At 52.2% G+C, this 22594-nt stretch overlaps 1 protein-coding gene across 1 annotated transcript in view; it reads left to right on the top strand.

The window, feature by feature from the left end:
• TSPAN15 (tetraspanin 15) overlaps positions 1-20797 on the top strand; it is a 49995-nt gene extending 29198 nt beyond the window's left edge. The window contains exons 3-8 of the mRNA XM_047702089.1: positions 743-817; positions 11421-11516; positions 13954-14070; positions 17924-17971; positions 19380-19496; positions 19982-20797. Of these exons, the coding sequence (XP_047558045.1) occupies positions 743-817; positions 11421-11516; positions 13954-14070; positions 17924-17971; positions 19380-19496; positions 19982-20131 (603 nt within the window). The 3' untranslated portion in view covers positions 20132-20797. The remainder of the gene's footprint in view (positions 1-742; positions 818-11420; positions 11517-13953; positions 14071-17923; positions 17972-19379; positions 19497-19981) is intronic.
• Positions 20798-22594: the final 1797 nt, after the last annotated feature.

Raw genomic sequence — 22594 nt, forward strand, 5'->3', positions numbered from 1 at the left:
TCCTGGTAACCCTGGGATGGGGTTACCCCTGCTTGGGCCAAGTCCTTGCCCTGAGGTCAGCCCCACCGAGCTGCCTTTCTCTGAAGTGAGGAATGGCTCCCCAAAGCTGGGGGGACTGGGTTGGCAGATCTGTTCATTCTGCACCCACATGTGTGTTTGACCTCAGTGTCGCCCCTCACGTGGGAAGCTGCTCAGAGCCCGAACAAGCAGGCTACTGGGGCTGCCTGAGGCCAGAAGTTGCTGACATCAGTTTGGACAACGGCTGCCCTGTGATTAGGGGCCGGGGGCGGGGGTATGTGTCCCTCAAGCCTCAGACATCGCGTCATCCACTCTGAGGGGGTCTGGGGAAGTGGCTTCTGAGGGGCTCTGCTGGCAGAGCTGGAGATGCTGCCCCTGCCTTCCCGTCAGGCCAGGCCTGCCTCTGGGACAGCTGCAGTGAGGACCCGCTGTCCTCACGGCAGTGCTGGTGATGGCAAAAGGGTGTTTTTCCACCCAGAGTCTGCTGAGGACGCCTGAGACAACCCTCCACGGCCATCTGGCCCAGACAGCTGAGTCACCCTTCCTGACTGCGGACTGGCTCTAGAGATGGGTTTTCCCGGGGAATATCTGTCCACATCCTGTGTCTTCACAGGAAGAAGGAGCAAAAGGCCCAGGAGCCAATTAGAGCTCCTGTGGACTTGACCTTGGAGCAAATGGCCCTTTGCTTGCCCCTCTCAGTGAATCTCTGAATTTTGTTTTTCAGTTCATGTACATCCTTGGGATTTGCCTCATAATTGAGCTCATTGGTGGCGTGGTAGCCTTGATCTTCCGGAACCAGGTGGGTCTCTGATGTGGGTGTCAGCCACGTCTGTATGCTGGGCACCCACGTGCGTGTCCTGGGCTATAAACTGGGGTGTGTGGAGAACAGGGCAGATGATTCCTTGTGGAACGTCCATTCCACTGGGGAGATGGGCACTGAACGAGTAAACCAGAGAACAGGAACACAGAAAAGGTGACAGGTATGTGCCTGGGGCATATGAGGGAATGAGGTGAGGCACAGGGGTAACGGAGGTCCAGGCAGGGGGAACCACCGAGACAGAAAGGAGCTTGGCAGATCTGTGGACCAGCGCACAGACCGCTGGGCTGGAGCAGGTGAGTGACAGGGAGGGACAGAAGGCAGAGTTGGAAAGGGTCACCAGGGCAGATCTTGTAGGTCCTCATAGGCCATGGTTTTGGGGGCTCAGAATTTTTTCTAAAGGTAGTAGGAAGCCTTTGGAGAGTTTTGCCAGAAAGTGGTGTGATCTGCTTTACAGTTTACTCGCTACTGAGTGGAGAAGGGACAATAGGGAGGCAGCGGGGCTGTGGGGGGACCAGCTGGAGGCTGTGGCTGTCGTCCAGGGAGGAGGGGATGATGACTTGGTCCTGGAAGAGTTGGCAGAACCAGGGACCCTTCGAGGTGAGGTTCTTGGGGCTTCTGGTCTCCAACTCCTTCTGTTGCTGGCTGTGTGTTCCTCGTACTGGCTGTGTGACCTTGGGCAAGTCATTTAGCCCCTCAGATCCTCAGGTTCCCAGGGGATTATGATTCCTCCCTCACAGTGCTTTGGGTGAGGATTTGAGGAGAGAATGCTTGTGAAGGACCCGGTGTGGTTTTGGCCCTTGGCAGACCCTTGTTACATAACAAATCCTCTGTCCCGGAGCCTGGAGAGAGAAGAAACTTGCCCAAGGTCCCACAAGAACCTAGTGGCTGTGTGGGGTTGACTTCAACCCAAGGCTCTGTCATTTCTCTCATAATCTCATTCCTTTGCCTCCATCCTGGCTTTGGTGTTGGAGGTGGGACGTGGGGAGCATGGTCAGTTTGCGTAAGTTCTGTTCTGTCTGTCCACTCCCCTGCCTCCAGCTCGCCCCATCCAGGCAGCATGGTTCCTGGCACCCTTGGGCATTCTGCTGAGCAGGTGCTGGAGTGCTGTGGCCGCGTTGTCTCTCTTGTTGGAGGCTGAGCCCGGGGTAGCCATCGCTATCCTAGACACAGGGGTGTACAGAGACCTCCAATGACCTGGTCTTTGACTCCTGCCAAACTCCCCGTGGGTGCAGCTGCATCCCGGCCCAGGAGCAGGGAGCAGGGGAGCACCTAAAACACAGGCCTGTCTACACCCCTGGAGTCCAGCGGTCTTCTTCCCATTTTATGAACTGCAGGAGATAGGTAGGGAGAGTCCCATCATATCAATAGAGTCAGTGAGGCACAGAGTGGTTAGGAAGCCCTCCCCAGGGCACACAGCAAGACAGAGGCAGCTCAGTCTTTGGTTTCAGTTCTTTTTTCCTTCCCGCCAGCTTTATTGAGGTGTAATTGACAAGTAAACTTGCAGCATGTTTAAACTGTACAAGCTGATGATTCGGTATACATTTACATTGTGAAATGATCTCCACAATCAAGTTAAATAACATGTCCATCACCTCATGTGGGAACTTTCCTTTTTAGTGAGAATGTTCCAGATCTATCCTCAGCAAATTTCAAGTGTACTATACAGTATCAGCTAGAGTCACTCTGTGTACAACAGAACTTATTCACTGTATAACTGAGAGTTTTGTACCCTTGGCCAACATCTCCCTATTTCCCACCCCTAGTCCCTGCTAGTCACCACTCTCCTCTCTGGCTTTATGGGTTTGGCTCCCCCGCACCTCTTTTTTTTAAGATTCCACATTACAAGTGTTACCCTGCGGTATTTGTCTTTTCTGTCTGGCTTATTTCGCTCAGCATAATGGCGTCACGGTTGATCCATGTTGTCACAAATGGCAGGATTTCCTTCCTTTTTTATGCCTAAATAATATTTCAGCATGTGTGTATGCAATGGACAGATATACAATACAGTATAAAGATAAAAATATATAAATACGTTAAACGAGTAAGTATATACATTTTTTCATTTCTTTATCCATTCATCTGTCAATAGACACTCAAGTTATTTCCATTCCTTGGCTATGGTGAGTAATGCTGCATCATACCATTTGGATATATTCCCACAAGTGGGATTGCTGGGTCATATGGTATAGTTCCATTTTGAAATTTTGGAGGAAACTTCATAGTGTTTTCCATAACGGTTGTACCAATTTATAGCCCCACCAAAGGTGTACAAAGCTTTCTTTTTTTCCCCTCTAATATTTGTTATCTCTTGTCTTTTTGGTAATAGCCATTCAAATTGGCATTAGGTGATATCTCATTGTGGTTTGATTGGCATTTCCCTGATGATGAATGATATTGAGTATCTTTTCATATACCTGTTGGCCATCTCTGCCTCATCGGGAAAAATATCTATTTAGTTCCTCGCCTATTTTTAATCAGATTATTTGTTTTTGTCGTTGTCTTTTGACCTTCAGTTGTAAGGTTTCCTTATACATTTTTTTTCCTTATACATTTTGGATATTAACTTCTTAAAAGATACATGGTTTACAAATGTTTTCTCTCATTCTGTAAGTTGCCTTTTCATTTTTTTGTTTCTTTCCTTTGCTGTGCGGAAACTTGTTAGTTTAATGTAGTCCCGCTTGTTTGTTTTTGCCTTTCTTACCTGTGCTTTTGGCGTCAGTTCCAAGAGATCATTGCCGCGACCAATGTCTGGGATTTTTTTCCTCTATGCTTTCTTGGAAGAGTTTTACAGTTCCAGGTCTTGTCTTTAAGTCTTTTATCCATTTTGAGTTTATTTTTTTGTATGATAAAACATAACGGTCCAGTTTATTCTAATGCATGTCAATATCCAGTTTCCCTAGCACCATTTGAGAGACTATCCTTTTCCCATTGTGTATTCTTGGCATTTTTGTAGAAAATTAGTGGGTATGACTGGGTTTATTTCTAGGCTCTCTATCCTGTTCTATTGATCTCTATGTCTATATATTCTATTGATCTATATGTTTTGGGCCAATACCATATGATATTGATAACTATAGCTTTATAATATAGTTTGAAATCAGAAAGTATGATGCCTCCAGCTTTGCTTTTTGTGCTCAAGATTGCTTTAGCTTTTTGGGGTCTATTGTGGTTCCATACAAATTTTCAGATTTTTTTTCTATGCCTGTGAAAAAAATGCTATTGGAATTTTGATAGGTATTGCATTAAATCTGTAGATCACTGTGGGTAGTATGAATAGTTCAGTAATATTAATTCTTCCAATCCATAAACAAGGGATAACTTTCCATTATTTGTGTTGTCTTCAATTTCTTTCATCAGTGTTTTATGATTTTCAGTATATAGATCTTTCACTTCTTTGATTAAATTTATCCCTAAATAATTTATTCTTCTGATGCTATTGTCAATGGGTTTGTTCATTTATTTTTTGGATAGTTCATTATTCATGTTTAGAAATGCAACGGATTTTTGTATGGCGATTTTTGTATTCTGCAACTTTACAGAATTTGCTTATTGGTTTTAATAGATTTTTGCTGGAATCTTTAAGATTTCTTCTTATTCTTCTTCATCATCTTCTTCTTTTTTTTTAAAGTACTGTCCATGCCCAGTACCCAACATGGGGCTTGAATTTACAACCCTGAGATCAAGACCTGAGCTGAGATCAAGAATCGGACGCTCAGCTGACTGAACCAGCCAGGTGCCCCTGTGGTCTTTAAGATTTCTTTATATAAGATCCTGTCATATGCAAATAGAAAATTTTACTTCCTTTCTGATTTGGATGACTTTTATTTCTTTTTCTTGCCCAAGTTCCTTGCTCTGGCTTAGGACTTCTAGGACTATGTTGAATAGAAGTAGTGAGACTGGACACTTGTCACTTCCTGATCTTAAAGGAAAAGCTTTCACTTCTTCACTGCTGGGTATGTCAGCTGCAGATTTATGAATGGCCTTTGTTACGTTGAGGTACATTCTTTCTATACATAATTTGCTGAGCATTTTTGTCAGAAAAGGATATCGAATTTTGTCAAATGCTTTTTCTGCATCTATTGAAATGATCGTATTTTTATCCTTCATTGTTATTGTGGTGTATCACATAGGCTGATTTGCCACTGTTGAACCATCCTTGCATCCCAGGGATAAATCCCACTTGATCATGGCTATGATCCTTTTGATGTGCTGTTGAATTTGGTTTGCTAATATTTTGCTGAGGATTTTTACAGCTATATTCATCAGAGATATTAGCCTATAGTTTTCTTTCTTTCTATAGTGTCCTCACTATAAAAAGTGTATCAGAGAAACACTGGCCTTATAATGACTTTGGAAGCGTTTCCTCCTCTTCAATATCTTGGAAGAATTTGAGAAAGATTAGTATCAGTTATTCCTTAAATGTTTGGTAGAATTCACCAGTGAAGCCATCTGGCCCTAGAGTTTTACTAGTTTACTAGTTCCTGACTTGTTATTGGTCTGTTCAGATTTTCTGTTTCTTCATGACTCAGCCTTGGTAGGCTGTGTGCTCTAGGAATTTATCCATTTCTTTTCGGTTACCCAGTTTTCGGTGGGTAATTGTTCATTGTAGTCTCTTATGATTCTTTGTATTTCTGTGGTATCAGTTGTGACATCTCCTCTTTCATATCTGCTTTTATATTGGAATTGTCTCTTTTTTCCTGCTCTAGCTAAAGGTTGTCAATTTTATTTATCTTTTAAAAAATCATCCCTTAATTTTATAGATATTTTCTATTGTCTTTATAGTCTCTATTTCAGTTATTTCTGTTCAGATCTTTGTTATTACCTTCCTTCTACTAACTTTGGGCTTCGTTCGTTCTTTTCTTTCTGTTTTCTTGAGGTGAAAAGTGAGATTTTTCATTCAAGGTCTTTCTCTTTTTTTCTCAAGGTAGATGTTCACCGCTACACACTTCCTTCTGAGAACTAAGCTTTTTGCTTTTGCTCTTGCTTTTGCTGCATCCCCAAAGTGTGGTATGTTGTGTTTCCATTTTCGTTTGTCTCAAAACATTCTTTTACTTCCCTTTTTTCTTTGCCCCCTAGTTACCTTTCCAGTCTGGTGTCACTACCTGCTCCTCCCTTTCCCCCTTTCCTGCCTTTCGGACCATCCTCTCTGAGCTGGAAGATCGGGGTGTTGGTTCCTGTCTCTGTAGCCTGAGGGGAGAGAGGCGTTTATTCCGTTTGTCCATGGGGATGTGTTTTTGTGCAGTCACTGGGCTCCAGCTCGGATCCAGAAGTTTTGGATCAGTGCTTTCCTAGCTGGAGCCCAGGTCCAAGTTGTGGTCAGCAGCATTGATTGTTTTTGTAAGCCATCCCCTAAATGAGCAGCCATTTTGGTTTCCAGCGTGCTCTCACAAACGCGGGCTGATTTATCATCTTCCAGTGCCCCGTAGGTCAGTAGGTGCCATGACACCCACCACTCCTTCTTCCTGAGCCCTCTAGTCCTCATGGCTGAGGACGCCATGGGCCGAGGTCAGCGCCGAGAGTTTCTCATTATCTCATTATCCCCAAAGCCTGAGGATTGGATGGCATGTCCCCTCATGGGGTCCTGTCAGGAGAGAATCTCTGTGTGTAGCCCAGTAAGGACCCCCACCATCAGGGCTCTCAGCTCTTCGGAGGCTCAGGGTGAGCCGTGTTCTCATCTGCTTATGATACGTAATTCAAAATAACTGAAAAACGAGATACAAAACTGCAAATGCAGTCAGATCTTTGCCATAAAAAAATAGGCCTGGAGGGGCATCTGGGTGGCTCAGTTGGTTAAGCCTCTGCCTTCAGCTCAGGTATGATCTCAGGTCCTGGGATCGAGCCCCACATTGGGCTCTCTGCTCAGTGGGGAGCCTGCTTCCCCTTCTTGCTCTGCCTGCCTCTTTGCCTACTTGTGATCTCTGTCTGCCAAATAAATAAATAAAATCTTAAAAAAAAAATAGGAGCAATCTGGAGCAATCTGGAAGAAAATAGAATTATTTGCATATTAACTCTTATTTCCTTTGAGGGGTGGGGCTAGGGTGATTTTTATTTTCTCTTTGACATTTTTTCCCATTTCTTCCCAAAAGAAGATTCCCAAATCCTCTTTTTCTTATAATCATGGAGGGGAAATACCATGTAAAGGGAAATAATGTCTCTTCTAACTGTAACATAAAACATGAGACTGGCAACAAACTGAGGGTTGATGGGGGGAGGGGGTTGGGAGAGGGGGGTGGGGTTATGGATATTGGGGAGGGTATGTGCTATGGTGAGTGTTGTGAAGTGTGTAAACCTGGCCATTCGCAGACCTGTACCCCTGGGGATAAAAATATATGTTTATAAAGCTGTAAAAAAAAAAAAAAGAAAAAAGAAAAAAGAAAAAAAAAAAAAACATGAGACTGGCCACTGCTAAGGGTGGGCTGTTGACAGCAGCAGGAAGGGGCTGTGTGAGGTGGAGAGAGGAGATGGGGAGCAATGCAGGTCAGCTGCCAGGAGGAAGTGAGCCCCCAATTCCATTTTCTCCTGGCCAAGAGAAGAAACATTTCTCTGAGCCATACTCTGACAAGTCTGGCCACACAGGCTACCTATTAAATCCAAGAATCCACTCGTGGTGCCAGATGGAGGACAAAGTAGGCCAATGGCCTCACGCTTGGTTGTCATGAAGGGAACAGGCCATGGCTGTCCTGGCAGCCAAACACCAACAGACACCTGGGTATAAAGACAGGACTCCATCCTTGACCTTGGGTGGGGTTTCCGCTGTCAGGCACGACCTGTTGGTCAGACTCAAGTGGCTTCTCTGTTGTGCCCTGAGGAGCTGGACGTGGAACCCCAAGGGTCCGGGCATCAGCAGTGCCACGCCCTGACCCCAACCAGTGCGAGGAGAATCTACGTGACCCCCATGACTGTCTGGGTCTCACCTTGACCTACCAGTACTCCAGCGAGTTCCAGGGGTGTCGGAGAGGGCAGCTGCTGCCCATGTGTCCCCAGTCAGGCAGAGCTGCGTGGGACACCCAGAGGGTGCTGGGTTGTGGCTGGTACATCTGTACCCCCAACCCAGACCTTTTGGACTCTACCTTCCCTCCACTGCCAAGGCAGGGGTGAGGAGTGGCCGGCCTCTCCTGGCCTTGACCAGAGGGTGCTGGGGTCACAGCCAAGCCCGGGAACCCCCTTCACATTGTGAGAACTGGGCTGGTATTGGTGTCAGCGGGGACCTCTGTAGCCTTGGGTTTCAGGGTGAGAGCCTCGGAAGGTCCATCTCTGGAGGCCAGGAGGGAGGCTCTCAGGCCCTCCTTCCACTCCTCCCTCCTCCCCCTGCTCCTCAGCCTAGGGATGGGGGGCCTGCATGCCCCACCCCCTTGATTCCTCATTCACCTAAAAACACTAAGCACCTCTCCTGGAAGCTATGCCCGAGGCTTTGGAGAGCTTTAGAATTAGATTTAGAAGAAAGAACTAGAAAGGACAGTTCTTTGCAGCTTGCCTCCGGTGGTTTAAACAGTGTACTCTGAAAATCCTGTGGCCTTTAATGTTTGCTTACCCTTTGCTGAGTTTAGTTTTAGCCCAGGCCATGTGGACCCTGAAGCTATGCCAGCCTTGGAGGAGGGTGGGCGGGAGGGGGGCGTTGTGGGGGGAGTTGGTTTTCCTGCTCTAGTTGGAACTGGCCCTGCTGCTATGAGCTGGTTTCGAGCAGGGCAGGGATGGCACTGGGAGTTTGGTCTCGGGGTAGGGGAGGAACAGAGGAATGAGGATTCCCTACTGCGTCCCACAGTCCCGGAGAATGTAGCTGAGCACAGTCGAGCACTTCACAGTTAAATTCATGAGCTGGGCAGCTTGCTTGTCTCACTGGAGTTTCTCATCCCTCCCCAGCCCCGTCACGGCACAAGGACCACCTAAGTTTCCTCTCATCTCTGGTATATACACGTGCGCACACACACATGCATACACGCGCACACACGTGTGAGAGCACGCAAGAGCAAGCCTGATCCAGAGAGGTCCCTGAGGGGGCTAGGGCAGCTGCTGCCCTCGGAGCTTGGGGCCATCTGTCCCTCCTGCCCATTTAGAGGGGCCTCCAGCAGGGCCTCCCATCCCTGTAGGGGCCCAGCTCAGCTTACTAGATGGGAGACCTGATTTTCACAGAGGCCTTTTTGGCGTCAGCAGGTTTGGAAAGTACCCAGTGACTGAGTTGGTTTAGGGAGGATGGTCAGAGCTGCTTACTGAAGAGGGAGCGAGAACCTTTCCTCATTGGGCCACTGGGCATTCCCTGTGCTGACCCTGCCCTGGGCCTTCTGCCCTTATCCCCAGGCACCTCGGCCCCCGCCCTGGGGGGAGTCCAGATAATCTGTGATGCAGGGGAGGGGCCGGGAGGTGGCCACTGGGCTGGGGTGCGTGCAGAGGGACATGGAGGACCAGGAATGTGTCTACAAGGCCCTGAGAGTTGGCCACAACAAGCTGACACACCCCTATGCATGTGACCCTGACCTTGGCACACCCCCCCACACCTCTGTACAGCCACGGGCCCCCTCCCACATGCCATTCAATGCAATGAATTTGTTCTCTTGCCCTACCCTGGGTGGTGGACTGACCCCCCAAGCCTCATGTCCTGTTTCTTAGATGCCCCAACTGTGCCCCTGCTGGCTGGCCTGTCCCCTCATCCCCTAGAGGAGTGGGCACCCCAGATTGGAAAGCCTTCATGACCTGAGGGTCTCTGAGTAGGGTGGGCCTGAGGCCGTGGGGTCCCGGACCTGCCCAGGTTGTGCAAACCAGCAGGCTCCTGCCCTGGGATCAGTGCGGGACGGAGGGCTGGCAAGTTAGCGGTCTTTCACACGAGAGAGGGCCTGCCCCTGTCCCCGGTGCCCCCCGACACTGGATACTGATGTCAGGTTTTGGGCTCCCCAGTCTGTTTCTGAGCGGCTGATCTTCATCAGCAGAGGGTTGTCCTTCTGGCCACAGAGATAGGTCTCTCCGAGCCCGTCTCCTTTGTTGCCTTGACTCCGAGCAGGGTGAGTGTCAGGAAGGAGGTGGCTGAGGTACCCTTTGTTCCTCTCTCTTCCTGATACTGGAGATGGTTTGGGGAGAGGACCCTGCACTGGAGGTTTGCCACCTTGCTGCTAGCATCTCTCTGCCAACGACTGGCAGGGCGACCTTGGTCAGCTCACCTCTCCGGGCTGCAGGTGTTTGTGAAGGGTCCGAGGCCAGGGGCTGATTCTTCCTTGGGAGGCCGCTTCCACCTCAGGAAGCCTTTTGGACAAGACCTGAGGCCTTGGTTTCCCTTGGGAGTAGCCATCTTCCAGTGATGATATGACAGTTATGGAGCAGTACTGGAGGGTATGTGTCTCCTGGAAGGAGAGGAAGATCTATAATATCGTGGCCTACCATGTGCCTGGCCCCTTGCTAAGCACATTTGTAGCTTTCCTTTATCTAAACTGAAATCTCTCCCAGGCAGAGGCTGTGCTCTGCATTTGGCAGGGAAGGAAGTGGAGGCTTGGTGGCTAAATGAGGTGTCTGAGGCCTGGGTGGCTGCTGGAACTGTTCTTGACCGTGGGCCTTGACGGCCCCTCTCAGCCTCGTCTCTGACCCTCAGAGCTGGCAGTTATCGCAAAGATAGGCCTGCAGGTTTGGTTCACAAGTGGGAAACTGAGTCTCAGAGAGGGCAGGTGGTGGTGGGGCCTGCAGCGGCAGGACCAGGCCTGGAACCCAGGGCCCTGTTTCCCCAGTGGCGCCTGCAGGCACCTCCCCCGGGGATCGTCTGGCTCCAGAGCCAAGAATGCCCCCTTTGTACCAGCACAATCTCTGGTGATCTGTGGGCCTCCCTGTGCTGAAAGCCCTGATTGTCGCTGGGAGCATGGGGCTGGGCTGCCCACCCTCCCACCCCCACCCCTCCCCGCTGTGGGGCCTTTTGTGCTCCTGGATTTCAGCACAACAGCCGGGCTGTTGATCCAGAAGGCCCAGCGTGACCGGGAGAAGGCGATGTGCCAGTGCCCCTCCCGGTGGGGAGCGTCCCCACCCGAGGCGGGAGCTGGGCCTTGTCGTTCAGCACCGAGCCCTGCCGCATGAAGAGTGGCCCACTGGAGAAGTCAGGAGAGCTGATTTCCAGTCCCGGCCAGGGCCCTAACCAGCCTGCCATGCCCTGGGAGAGTCCGGCCCCCTCTCTGGGCCTCTGTTTCCTTATCCATGACACAAGGGTTTGGATAGCTGAGAAGAGCGGAGAGGAGGTCTGGAGGACAAAGACCCAGCTCGGGCCTGTCTTTGGGCAGTGGAAAGGGCACCAGCCGGGGACCCTGGCCAGCCAAGTCCCAGCTGGGTGTGGCTGCTTCCCCAGGCAGAGTCCCATCTCTTGGGGCCTGAGCTCTCTGATCTGTATAGGAAAGGGGGTGAATCACTCCTGCTCAGACATGGCAAAGGGACCCAGGCATCAGATGGGCACCGGGGTGTGGAGGGGGTGTGTGGGCAGGAAGGTAGTGCACGTGGGGTGGGGGCTACTTGGGCTTGTGAGCACTCTCTTCTAGTCCTGAATTCTGGGAGCTCTTGGGTTGGACCTTGAGGGGGTGGGGGGTTGTCTGTTTCTTTCATAATGTCTCCATTGAAATAGACCATCGACTTTCTGAATGACAACATTCGAAGAGGAATCGAGAACTACTATGACGATCTGGACTTCAAAAACATCATGGACTTCGTTCAGAAGAAGGTGAGCCAGATGCCCTGGGTCAGAGATGCGCCTGCCATGCCCTTTGCCCCCGGCTCGGGACCTCACTCAGGAGGGCAGGGGATAGGGAGCAGTGGCTTATCCATTCCCAGAGCAGGGGCTGGCCAAGTTGGGAGGCAATGGCGGGGGCATGGATGGGCACCAAGGGTGGGGCCTGACCTTCTCAACCAGTCCTCTACCCACGTGCCTGGCCCAGAATGTCCTTACGCTCCCTGCCTCCCTTTAGTCACATAGATATCCCCCCGCCCCATCAAAATAAATAAATATATAAATAATAAGGTCCACTCTAACTACAAGCCACCTTGCATGGTCCCAGGGTATACTTCTCCAGTGGCCTACGATCCTTCTTCCTTGAGGGGGCGGAGAAAGACCTCCAAGCTGCCCAGTTCAGAGACCTTTTTGCTGAGTCCCTTCAGTGATGGGGAGCTTACTCCCTGCACATCAGGGACAGCCCTGAGCTAGAGAGCACTCTTCCCTGATTCCACTTCCCCCTGCATTGGGGAACAGAACATGACTTCCCCTTTTCCTCCGTAACACTTCTTTCAATGCAATGATCATCTTTTGGGGACATTGTCCCCCCCCCAAGATCCCCTGCATCTGTGGCGTTATAATAACAGCAGTGGCAGGCTGGCACTGCCCTTGATGGCTTCTGCATATCAGTCTCACTTGGTTCTGAGCCTCAGGTTCTCATCGGAAGCAGGGGGTGGGTACCTTCCCCTAGACTGTGGTGAGCACCGCTGCTGTGTTCTCCTAGGCAAGACTCAGCACTGGCGGCGCTTCCTGGGACACAGTCTAGGGGGCTGCAGTGGACCTGGTTCCCAGGCCTCGTCCCCAGGGGGAACCACATCTCCCCATACCCACGGCCACCCGCAGTGGCCACTCCCTTGGCTCAGGCCTTCACTGTAGTCACAACAGGTGCAGCTGCTGGGAAGCCCTGCTCTGCCAAGGGTGTGTCGGCCAGCTCCGGCCGCTGGATGAAGTGTGATGTTTTTATTGGAACCAGCATTCCCCTGGCTTGGGGATTTCATTTCTCCCAGGGTGGGATGGGGGGGTGACTCATGCTCGGTGCCAGGCCCCAGGCTGCGTGCTTCACGCATAGCCTGACGTCAGTATCCTCAGCTCAGCTGTGCAAGGCCGGCAGGGCTCTTCCTGCTTGGTAGATGAGAATCTGAGGCCCAGAGAGGCCAGTCAACTTGCCCAAAGTCACACAGCTAAGAATGGGAGGATGAGGATTTGATCTCTGGTCTCTTGACTCTTGAACTCAAAGCAAATGCCCTTTGAACCCCCCTTGGGGAGGCACTGCTAGGTCCTAAGAGCTGACAGCCAGAGGGCACTGTGGGGACTCTGGAAGGGTGTCTTGTCTGGTTTGTGTTTCTCTGGGACCTGTGACCCTATCACTCCCCTAACTAACCTGCCATGACTCCCTATCACTCTGAATGCAATCCTGGCTTCCTACTTATCCTGGCTGACTAGGCTCCATGTGGTATGGCCAGGGCCAGCCTCTCTACCTCATCCCTCCCCTCTTGCTCGCCCTGCTCCCAACGCATGAGCCTCTGCGTGCTACCTACCCTGCTACAGCTCAGCCCACATGTGCAGGGCTATTTGCACTGTTGACTGGCTATTTCCTGCTGTTCCAGTTTCAGATTAAATGTCATCTCTTCAGAGGGGCCTCTCCTGACCTCGCAATACACAGCCGCCCCCCAGCTCCCTTCTCCTTTCCCATGCCCCTGGTGCATGGCGCTACCACTGACCTTTCCATGTAGCGGTTATTCCATCTCCCCAATGGAGCCTGTCCCCCACTGCCGTGTCACTTTGGCTCACCCTATCACTCCAGTGCCCACCATCATGCCTACCCTATCACTCCAGTGCCCACCATCATGCCTGGCTCCCATCAGCTCCTCAGTGGAGTCACCACTTCCCAGGGCACTGGCACCAGTGCAGCGGGGAGAAGCTAAGCTAAGGGGAAAATGAGGGCCTCCTTGCCACCCCTTCGGTCCCAAGCCCGTGGCAGGACGTGAAGTGTGTGTTCCCCGGTGCTAAGAGCTGATGGGTGGCTGTGACATAGGGGCCACAGGGCTATGGGCATCCAGAGAGTCCTAGTCTCTGGGACCTTCAAGGGTTGAGCAGGTGCCATGGGACATGAAGATGGGGACGTCAAGGGAGGAATTTCCCTCCAATATCTAGTCCCCCTTGCCCAGTTAATCTCCGAGAGGCTGCCCAGCCTTGGCTTGCATGTCTCTCCAGTGATGGGGTGCTCCCTACCTCTCGGGCAGCTGGCTGACAACTACCGCCTCCGGTTTCCCCCCTCCCAGGTGACCCGATCAGAAACCGCAGGGTCTCCTGGTGGGACCCCTTTCTGGTGTGCTCCCAGGGCCTCGGCGGTGACGGCAGCCCCCTTCCCTGCTTGCTTTCCCCTCAGTTCAAGTGCTGCGGCGGGGAAGACTACCGGGATTGGAGCACAAACCAGTACCATGACTGCAACGCCCCAGGACCCCTGGCCTGCGGGGTTCCCTACACCTGCTGCGCCAGAAACACGGTACCCACCCCTCCCGTCAGACACCTCTCTCCCTTCAGGAAGGGGGGCGGGCAGGAGGCGGTGGTCATTGCCAAGGCATTCAGAGTCTCCAGGGCCACGAGAAGGGGTACATCTGGGGGTGGGGGTGGGGAAGGCCATCTTTGCTAGCCGCGGTCATTACTAGCTACTGAACATTTGCCACGTGCAGGTCTGTTTTAGGCTCTCTAGGCATGGGAACTCACTTAGCTCCTTCCACAGCACCGTGGGGTCGATCCTCTTGTTTTATCCACCGCACAGATGGGGAAGTTGGGACACCAAAGCTTTAGGTGCCTGCCCGGCCCAGGGTTGGCGGGGCTGGAATGAGATGCAGGCCGCCATCGTGGGAACTATGCTCCAGACCCCTACGTGGAGGCGGGGAGATGGGTCCCCACCAGGGAGGCCTCGTGGGGCGGCGGGCTCTGCAGCCCTCTCTGGGAGGCACCTGGGAAGGGGTGTGGGATGTTATGCCAGCCACAACCCCTCCCCAGCAGGACCCCCCCCGCTCAGTGCTGTCACCTCCATGGCCACTTGGGAGCCTGTTCCTCTGTAGTCACCACTTACAAAGGACGGGCTTCGTCGGTCCTCTGTGTTTAACTAACGTCTATCGAAACCGCCTGGTTTCTGGACTGGAATGAGGTGGCGAGTTTCGCAATTACTCATGCCCTGAACAGTCATGGAAAATTTCTTTTTGAACATCTCTATCATTCTGTGCCCACTCCTGGATTCTGTAAACCAAGCAGCTGCCCGTGAGGGTGGGGGGACCTCCCACATGAGTCAGGGATCCAGGGCCAAGTGCACCAGCCCTAAAAAAGCCTGGACCTGGAGGGAAGGTTTGTTTGGGAATTTTAACTGCCATTTTAGGGTAGCTTTCTGGGAAGGGGGGGATGCTGGGGAAGGGCCCAGCCTTTTCAGAGAAGCCCATGGGGGATGATTCTGAACTTCATCATGGAGGGCAGTGATACCTGAGTGCCCAAGGCAAGCTGTCCAGGTCAAGTCCTATGTGTATTCCTTCATTCAACAGATGTTTGTTGAGCACCTACTATATGCCATGTGATTCTAGGCTCTGGGGGTGCAGAAAATACATGGAGGACCCTCTGCCTGCATGGAACTGATGTTCTAGTCAGGAAAACTGATGAAATCAAGCAATAAGGGACAGATAGGATGCTTGAAGGTAGTAAAGGCTAAGGAGAAAAGGCAGGGGTGTGGAAGACTGCAACTTCAGACACTGAGAACATAGGTTTTCAGTAAAACCCTGAAGGAAGTAAAGGGAGAGGCCAGGTATATCTGGAGGATAGGCATTCCTGGCAAAGAGAACAGCAAGTGCAAAGGCCCTGAGGTAGGAATTGCCCTGGTGTGTTGGAGAAACAGCATAGCTCCAGCTGGAGCAAAAAAGTAGCAGGTTAAGTCAGGGAGGACCCAGCTGTCCTGAAGGCATGGTCAGGACTTTGGTATTCCCGTGAGTGCCTGGGAGTCAAATGAAGGGCTTTGGTAGCTGAGTGGCAGATCTGACTGAGGCCTTACCTCAGGGTCACTCTGACTGCTGAGAGGGGCAGAAGTAAACATGGAGAGTCTGGTTAGGAGCTGGCACAGTGGTCCATGTCAGGTCAGACTGTCAGGGAAGTAGGCTCTGAGATTCTGGGTAGCAAGCAGGGTTTGTAGGAGGAATCAGTCAGCTGGGTATCCAGGAGAGCCAGTGGTGTGGCTCCAGTCTGGGTCCCACGGCCTGAGAAGCAGGGGAACTGATGGTGTGTTTCCTGTCCAAAGGCTGGGAGGCTCAAGAGCCAGGAAGGGCCAGTGCTTCAGCTCAGGTCTGCAGTTAGGCAGGCAGGAAGAACTCCCTGTTACTTGGGGGAGGGGCAGAAGAATTCCTTGTTACCTGGCCTTCAACTGATTGGTTGAAGCCCACGATTGTAAGGAGAGTAATCTGCCTTACTCAGTCTACTGATTTAATGTTAATCTCATTGAAAGGCATCTTCACAGAAACACCCAGAATAATGTTTGACTAAGAATCTGGGCACCCCAAGGCCCAGCTAAGTTGACACCTAAAACAACAACCACATGTGACAATCACCACAAGGGACTGACAGCTAAGGCTCCTCCCAATTGTGCTTTCACACTTTCAGGGATTCTGGGAAAGAGAAATCAAGGAGAACACCCAGGTTTTGGCCCAAGCCACAAGAAAAGATGGGGCTGCCATTGCCTGAGAGGGGACAGCAGGGAGGCAGGTCTACGGAGCCTCTGTGATTTTCCAGCAGGGAGGTCAAAAAGGCACTTGGATATAGGGGGCTGGAGTTTGGGGGAGAAGTCCAGGCCGGGAGTATAAGCACGGATTCCCCCTGCAGAGAAGTGGACCGTGAAGCTGGCGTCTGGATGGGACCATGAGGTGGGTTATCTCTGGTTCTCTAAAAATCCCACCATCATTTTGTCTAAATAGAAAAGAGGGTGTTTCCTGCCTTCATAGAATCTGTGTCTCCTGCCTTCATAGAATGTGTGTACAAATGTATTTACTGTCCATTATTTAAGTTAGCCACAGATCTGAATGAACACACAGGAAATACATAGGAGAACAAAAAGGAAATTTTAAAAAATCAGAAGCTAGAGTCTTGTGCTTGGTGGTTTAGAGCTTCCTGGCAGCCAGAGGAAAAAGGGAGATGTGCTCTGACCATTCAACAGAAGAAGGCAAACCAGTCCCTCCGGGAAAGTCACCCTTACCCCTAGCTCTCAGCTTTAAGGGGAATGTCTTCTACCTGGCCTCCCACAGAGGATTTGAAGCAACGGAGTTCATACAGGGCTATGAAACTTGTTTACACTGACTGATGTCCCCAAGACTTGGTATGGAAGGCAGTTTGCTGCTCCATTAAACGGTCTCCAACAGCTTGCCTCTGAGCTCTTGTGTCCAATTTGTAGAGCTCTCCACTCGCTCATTTTTGGCAACCCTTTGGGGGCCTGTCCCTCCAGGGCTCTCTCTTCCCCTTCCCACTCACTTCCCAGACCTCCGATAACCCAGCTCATCAGCCCTCGGCCAGAGCGAGAGGAAGCACGCATGAAGAGCCCTCGTGAACTTTGCTGTGTCCGTCTTTGGGCTGCTCAGCAGTCCCCTTCTTGACTTTGATGCTGTGCCAGATGGACGAGGCCACAGAGGAGCCTCAGAGCAGAGCTGGTGTTGGGGCCTGGGAAGCTTCAGCAGAGACTCTGGAGAGTTCGGTTCTTGGCACATCAGGCAGGCTTTACCTTTGGAAAGACCATGGATGCCTCTTATCGCCCTCCTTGGAGGGGGCTTTCCTGGCAGGGGAGGTGATTTCGGAGGAGGGGTCTGGGCCTGAGGACAGGGACCCTGCCTCGAGGGCTGGGAAGCACAGTGCCACGTGGTTACTCCTCTACCCATATCGTCTACATACTTATTATGCTCATTGCGAGTCTCCCTTTCTAGAATATAAGTTCTGTGAAGGCAAAGACTTTCCTTGGTTCTCATACATTCCCAACACCTAAGAACAGTGATTGGTACATAACGGGTGCCCAATTAATATTTGTTCAGTCGATGAATGGAAGAGCAGACACATAGGGTAGAAAACACAGTTCCCGTCATTCTGTCATGCACCTGCTTCCCAGGCCTGACCGTCTCCATGGGGTTTGCATGCACCGCCTAGAGGAACCACACAAACCTGAGCAGTGTTAAGTGGACCCTGGGTGGATTTGGGTCTGAGGGCACCTGGGGTATAGTCTAGGCGGAGGGATGTTATTTTGCCCGCAGACCAGGTCCTGGGAAAAGGGGAGAACAACAGTCCTTCGCAGTAAGCACGATGTAAGTGGCAGCTAATACCCATTTCTGTTTCAGACAGAAGTGGTCAACACCATGTGCGGCTACAAAACCATTGACAAAGAGGTAATGTCTTTGCAGTCTCTTTCCTTGAGAAAGGTTGCTCTTCCTGTCCCATCCCCAGAGGGATGCGAAGGGTCCCTGGGCGGGGGGGGGGGGGGGGGGGGGGGGCGGGCTCCTGGCTTGGAGTCTGGGACTGCCAGAGTTTTCCACCTGTGCCCAGACACAGAAGGACTCAGGGAGCCAAGAAGCCCCCGGGCTGGGAGAGCCTGCCTGGCTGTGTTTGCTGAGCACCTACTGTGGCCTGCCTGTGGGAGGTCACAGAGCCCTTGCCCATACCGTCGCCCTACCCTGCATCCCCATGTGCCTAGTCCTGCCCAGCCCAGCCTGCCTTAGCCCAGCACCCCACTGGGCTAAGAGTGACACTGGCATGGTGCTGAGAAGGGAGCTAAAAATCACGTCAACTTGAGATGCCTGTGAGTAGTGGTTCTCGAGGTGAGGTCCCCAAACCAGCAGTGACAGTAGCCTGGGGGACTTGTTAGGAACACGTGTTTAGAAATGCAGGTGCTTCTGATCCCCATTACTGTTGGAGAGTCGTGGACTAGCAGAGGTTCTCAAGCTAACAGACCCGAAGGCCAGATTTTATAATAATCATCTGGTAATGCCCTAGTTAATTATCTCAAAATTCACAGATAACATAATCTGCCTACACACCTAATTTCAGAACAAGTGACAGATCTGACATAAAAGGAGAAATAGAACAATTTGCAATCAGATAGTATATTACACATGGAAATGCTCAGGCATTAGATACAACGGAGGACACCACAAAGCACGGAAGGGTTTGCCCCACAGGGGCAGCTGGCTCGTGGGAGGGGGAGCTGTGCTGGTAAGGCCAACACCACGGGCATTATTTTTGCCAAGTTGGGGTCTTTAAAATGGCAGACAATTCTTGATAAAATTCCAAACACAATATAATAATTCTTGAATGTATATCCTTTGGTAGTATTTCTGCAGAATTACATACAGTGTATATACGTGTGTGTGCTGTGTATCTGCACGTGGCAAAACCACACAGAAAACACTTTGGTGTTTATGAGTCCCTGGAGTTGTCCTTTCGGCTCAGGTAATTCTGGATGGGTTTTCAGCCGTCTGGATGCCCCAGCTGACTTCTGAGAGGCAGGGGGGCAGGGCAGTTTTTTGTGGAGTACGACTGTCCTTAGCTCCGCATCCCCCAAGTCCCCAAACCCAGCTGCCGTGCCAGCCACAAGTGCCACCACCATGTCCTCAGTGCTCTCTAGGGGATGCTACAGCCACGGAGACCCAGTGGTCTGGAGCCATCTGCTCCTATTGCGTGTGAGAAACCGAGGCTCAGACAGGTTGAGGGACTTGCGTGGACGAGGAGTGAGCCGCGGGGCTGGGGCTGGGGCTCTGCCAGGCGAGGGGGTCAGCCAGGCTCCTCCTCCCTGAGCAGCGGCTCAGTGTGCAGGACGTCATCTACGTGAGGGGCTGCACCAACGCCGTGCTCATCTGGTTCATGGACAACTACACCATCATGGCGGGCCTCCTGCTGGGCATCCTGCTTCCCCAGGTGGGCTGCCCCCCCCATCCTGCCCCCCCCGTTCCCCCCCCTCCGGGGAAGGGAGCTGGAAGTGGAATGGTGGGCAAGGTGTTGGTTCAGAGAGGGCGGGGTGACGAAGGCTCTCCTACCATCAGTCTGGGCTGGAGGGCCAGAAGGAGAGCACCAATGACAAGAGTTTGCTTATAAAGCTCTTCCAAGTGCTTTGTAGGCACCACCGTCTTCAATCCAGTGAGGTAGGTACTATTATCATGCCCATTTCACAGAGGAGGAAACTGAGGCTTGGCAAGGTTAAGTGACTTGCCCAAGGTTCCCTTGATAATGAGTGGCAGAGCCGGGGTGGAGACAGGAGTCCCAGAATGGTGGGGCCTCTGCTGATGGGGCACAGGGAGGGTCTCTGGGATTTCCTGGGAGGATAGAGAAGGGACCGGGCTGGGGGCTGCCAGAGCCACCCAGATCCCCAGCAGGCTCTCACCCACCCTGCCCTTGCTCCTCAGTTCCTGGGGGTGCTGCTGACATTCCTGTACATCACCCGGGTGGAGGACATCATCATGGAGCACTCTGTCACCGATGGACTCCTGGGGCCAGGCGCCAAGCCCAGTGTGGAGGCGGCAGGCACCGGGTGCTGCATGTGCTACCCCAATTAGCGCCCCTGTCTGGATGGTGCCGGGACCGCACCGCTCGGGCCTCTGCGCGGCGGCTGGAAGGGACTGTGGTTATTCTCCCTACACTTGGCATTGGACGGAAGCATGGCTGTGTTGGCTCTGGTGTCCTGTTCAGGCCTCCCACAGCCACTGCCTCTCTGGGGAGTGGAGCCCCTCCCCAGCTCTGAGGTCCTACACCTGCCCACCCTCCTTGGCGTGGGGATCAAGGGCACCCCTTCTCAGGCCAGGCCTCTGGGGAAGGGGGTGCTCATTGCTCAGCTCAGGGCCCGTTTCATTTCTGGCAATGCCATGGCCTGTGGTGTTTATACCCCTTTGAGGGTAATTTTGTAGTAATGCATAAGCAAGGACGGAAGAGACCATATGTGCTGTGTAGGGAAGGGGGTGTGTGTGGCCCCTCCAGGGCCCTGGAGTCCCTCAGCCACACCTCAGAGGCCAAGTTGGGCCCATCTCACAGCCTCCCAGGGACCTTGAGCCCTCCCCAAGACTGCTGCTTTGCTGACCCTGTTTTCTACCTGATTTTTGTAACATTCATTTTGTACACAGTTAACAGGAGTTTCTGACTAATCAAAGCTGGGTGGTTCGCCACACACCCCACTCTTGCCTCTCCAAGTCAGTTTATTAATCAAGCAATAAAGATGTGATTTTTTATTATGGTGTTTCATTTGTGCTGTTTGGGTCAGGAGGGGGTGAGGAAGTCCTCCATTTGGGCTGGGAAGCCCCTCATTGGTGCAAAGATTGAAGGGGGCACCCTGGGACCAAGATCTTGGATGGCTTGGGACCCTGCGGCCCAGGGCGGTGGGCAGCTGGCTGGAGGCTGCCTGCTCCGGGTTTGGAATGGCCTCTCTCATTGTTGGTGTTGCTTTTGACAGCCTCTCCTTCCTGCTAGGGGTTCACCTGTGGGAAATCTCTAGAGGGGGCAAAGATAGCCACACCTATTTTATACACTGGGAAACCGAGGCAAAGCCACCAATGGTAAGAGGCTCCTCTTCTGGGAAGTGGGGCTGATGGGAACTAGGAAAGTCAGGGGTGTGGGAAGGAGCTGTGCCCACAAACCCACCCACAGCTTTGGAACCTGAGAGGCTCTCTCTCTGACAGTACACAGTGTTGGGGGTGGGGTGGTTCTTGGTTCTGGGGAATGGGAGGAAGAACGCACAATGCCCAGCAAAGCTTGGTGCCCATCGCCCCCTGCTGGAGATGGCAGGACCTGCATAGGTCTGCCCACCAAAGCTTTCCTGCCCCAAGACTTGGGTCCCAGATTTCCTGGGAGGTTCTTAGTAGTCAGAACAATAGAAATAAACAGCAGGAGCCCCCAGACCTGAAGAACTCATCCGAGGGTGTTAGGGAGCTGCCCATCACCCCCAGAAGCTAAGTGGTCGGATGTTTGGTTGGCATTGTGTAGGGACCTGAGTTGTCTGATGGGTGTGGGAAAGGACAGGAGAGGGGTTTGTCAAAGCACAGATTGATGTAACCACAGCAAACACATCCACGAGTGATCTCTGTGCTGGGAGCTCGTGTAAACATCTCACCGGCTCCTTTGAGTCTCACGACCATGTGCGGTTATCACTCTCGTTATATCCATTTTATTGATGGAGAGACTGAGGCATGTTAAGGGACTTGCCCAAAGCACCTGGATGGCCGGTGACAAAGCCATGATGGGAACCCAGGTGGACTCTCCCTGGCGTTCGGTCCCTCTGTTCTACTGCCTCTGTCACCCGGTGTGGACACAGGTGTGCCACTGGGTGTGCAAAGCCCCGATGGTTGCTAATGCAGCTGTCCCTGTGCACGGGGTAGCCCCTGCAGCTCTTCCTGGAACCTCCGCCTGGTCCCCATTTTGACCTATGCACACAAGGCCAGGTTGCACTCCGTGTCGGGCTGGTGGCCTCCCAGCTGTCTGGCTCTGGCTACTTCTCTGAGGATTCTCTCTGGGCACAGAGTGGGGAGGCAGCTGCTTTTGGGGTGACAAGATGGCAGAGGCACTGAACAGCTTTGGGACTGCCCTGAGTGTGTTTATCTGATGTCATGTGACCCTGGAACCCAAACACCACTGGTCACCTTGTCCTCCCTCTTTCCTCCACCTTGTGCAGACACACCCCTACCCAACACAGCCGCCGACGTGGGGCAGGGGTCATGGGTGGGTGGCCACAGATGGCTGAGCTCCATCCGACACTTCGCTCAGCCACTTACCTCTCTAGAAAGCAAAACGGGAAACACAGAGAGGACTTTTTCCGTCCTGTGGTTGGGATGATTCTATTGCACTTTCGGTGCTCACGGCCAACACCATCCTCCTGACCCCTCATCTCACAAGAATGGAAGACTGACCTTCTAGAGGAATCCTTTTCCCTCACCTCGATGCCTACAGAAAATGGCCACATTGTTGCAGCCCACAACAGTCCTGGAACTGGTGGAGATGTGTAGGCTTTAATTTCGGACTTTTTTGTTGTTATA

Source organism: Lutra lutra, chromosome 14, assembly GCF_902655055.1.
Source record: "Lutra lutra chromosome 14, mLutLut1.2, whole genome shotgun sequence".
Lineage (NCBI taxonomy): Eukaryota > Metazoa > Chordata > Mammalia > Carnivora > Mustelidae > Lutra > Lutra lutra.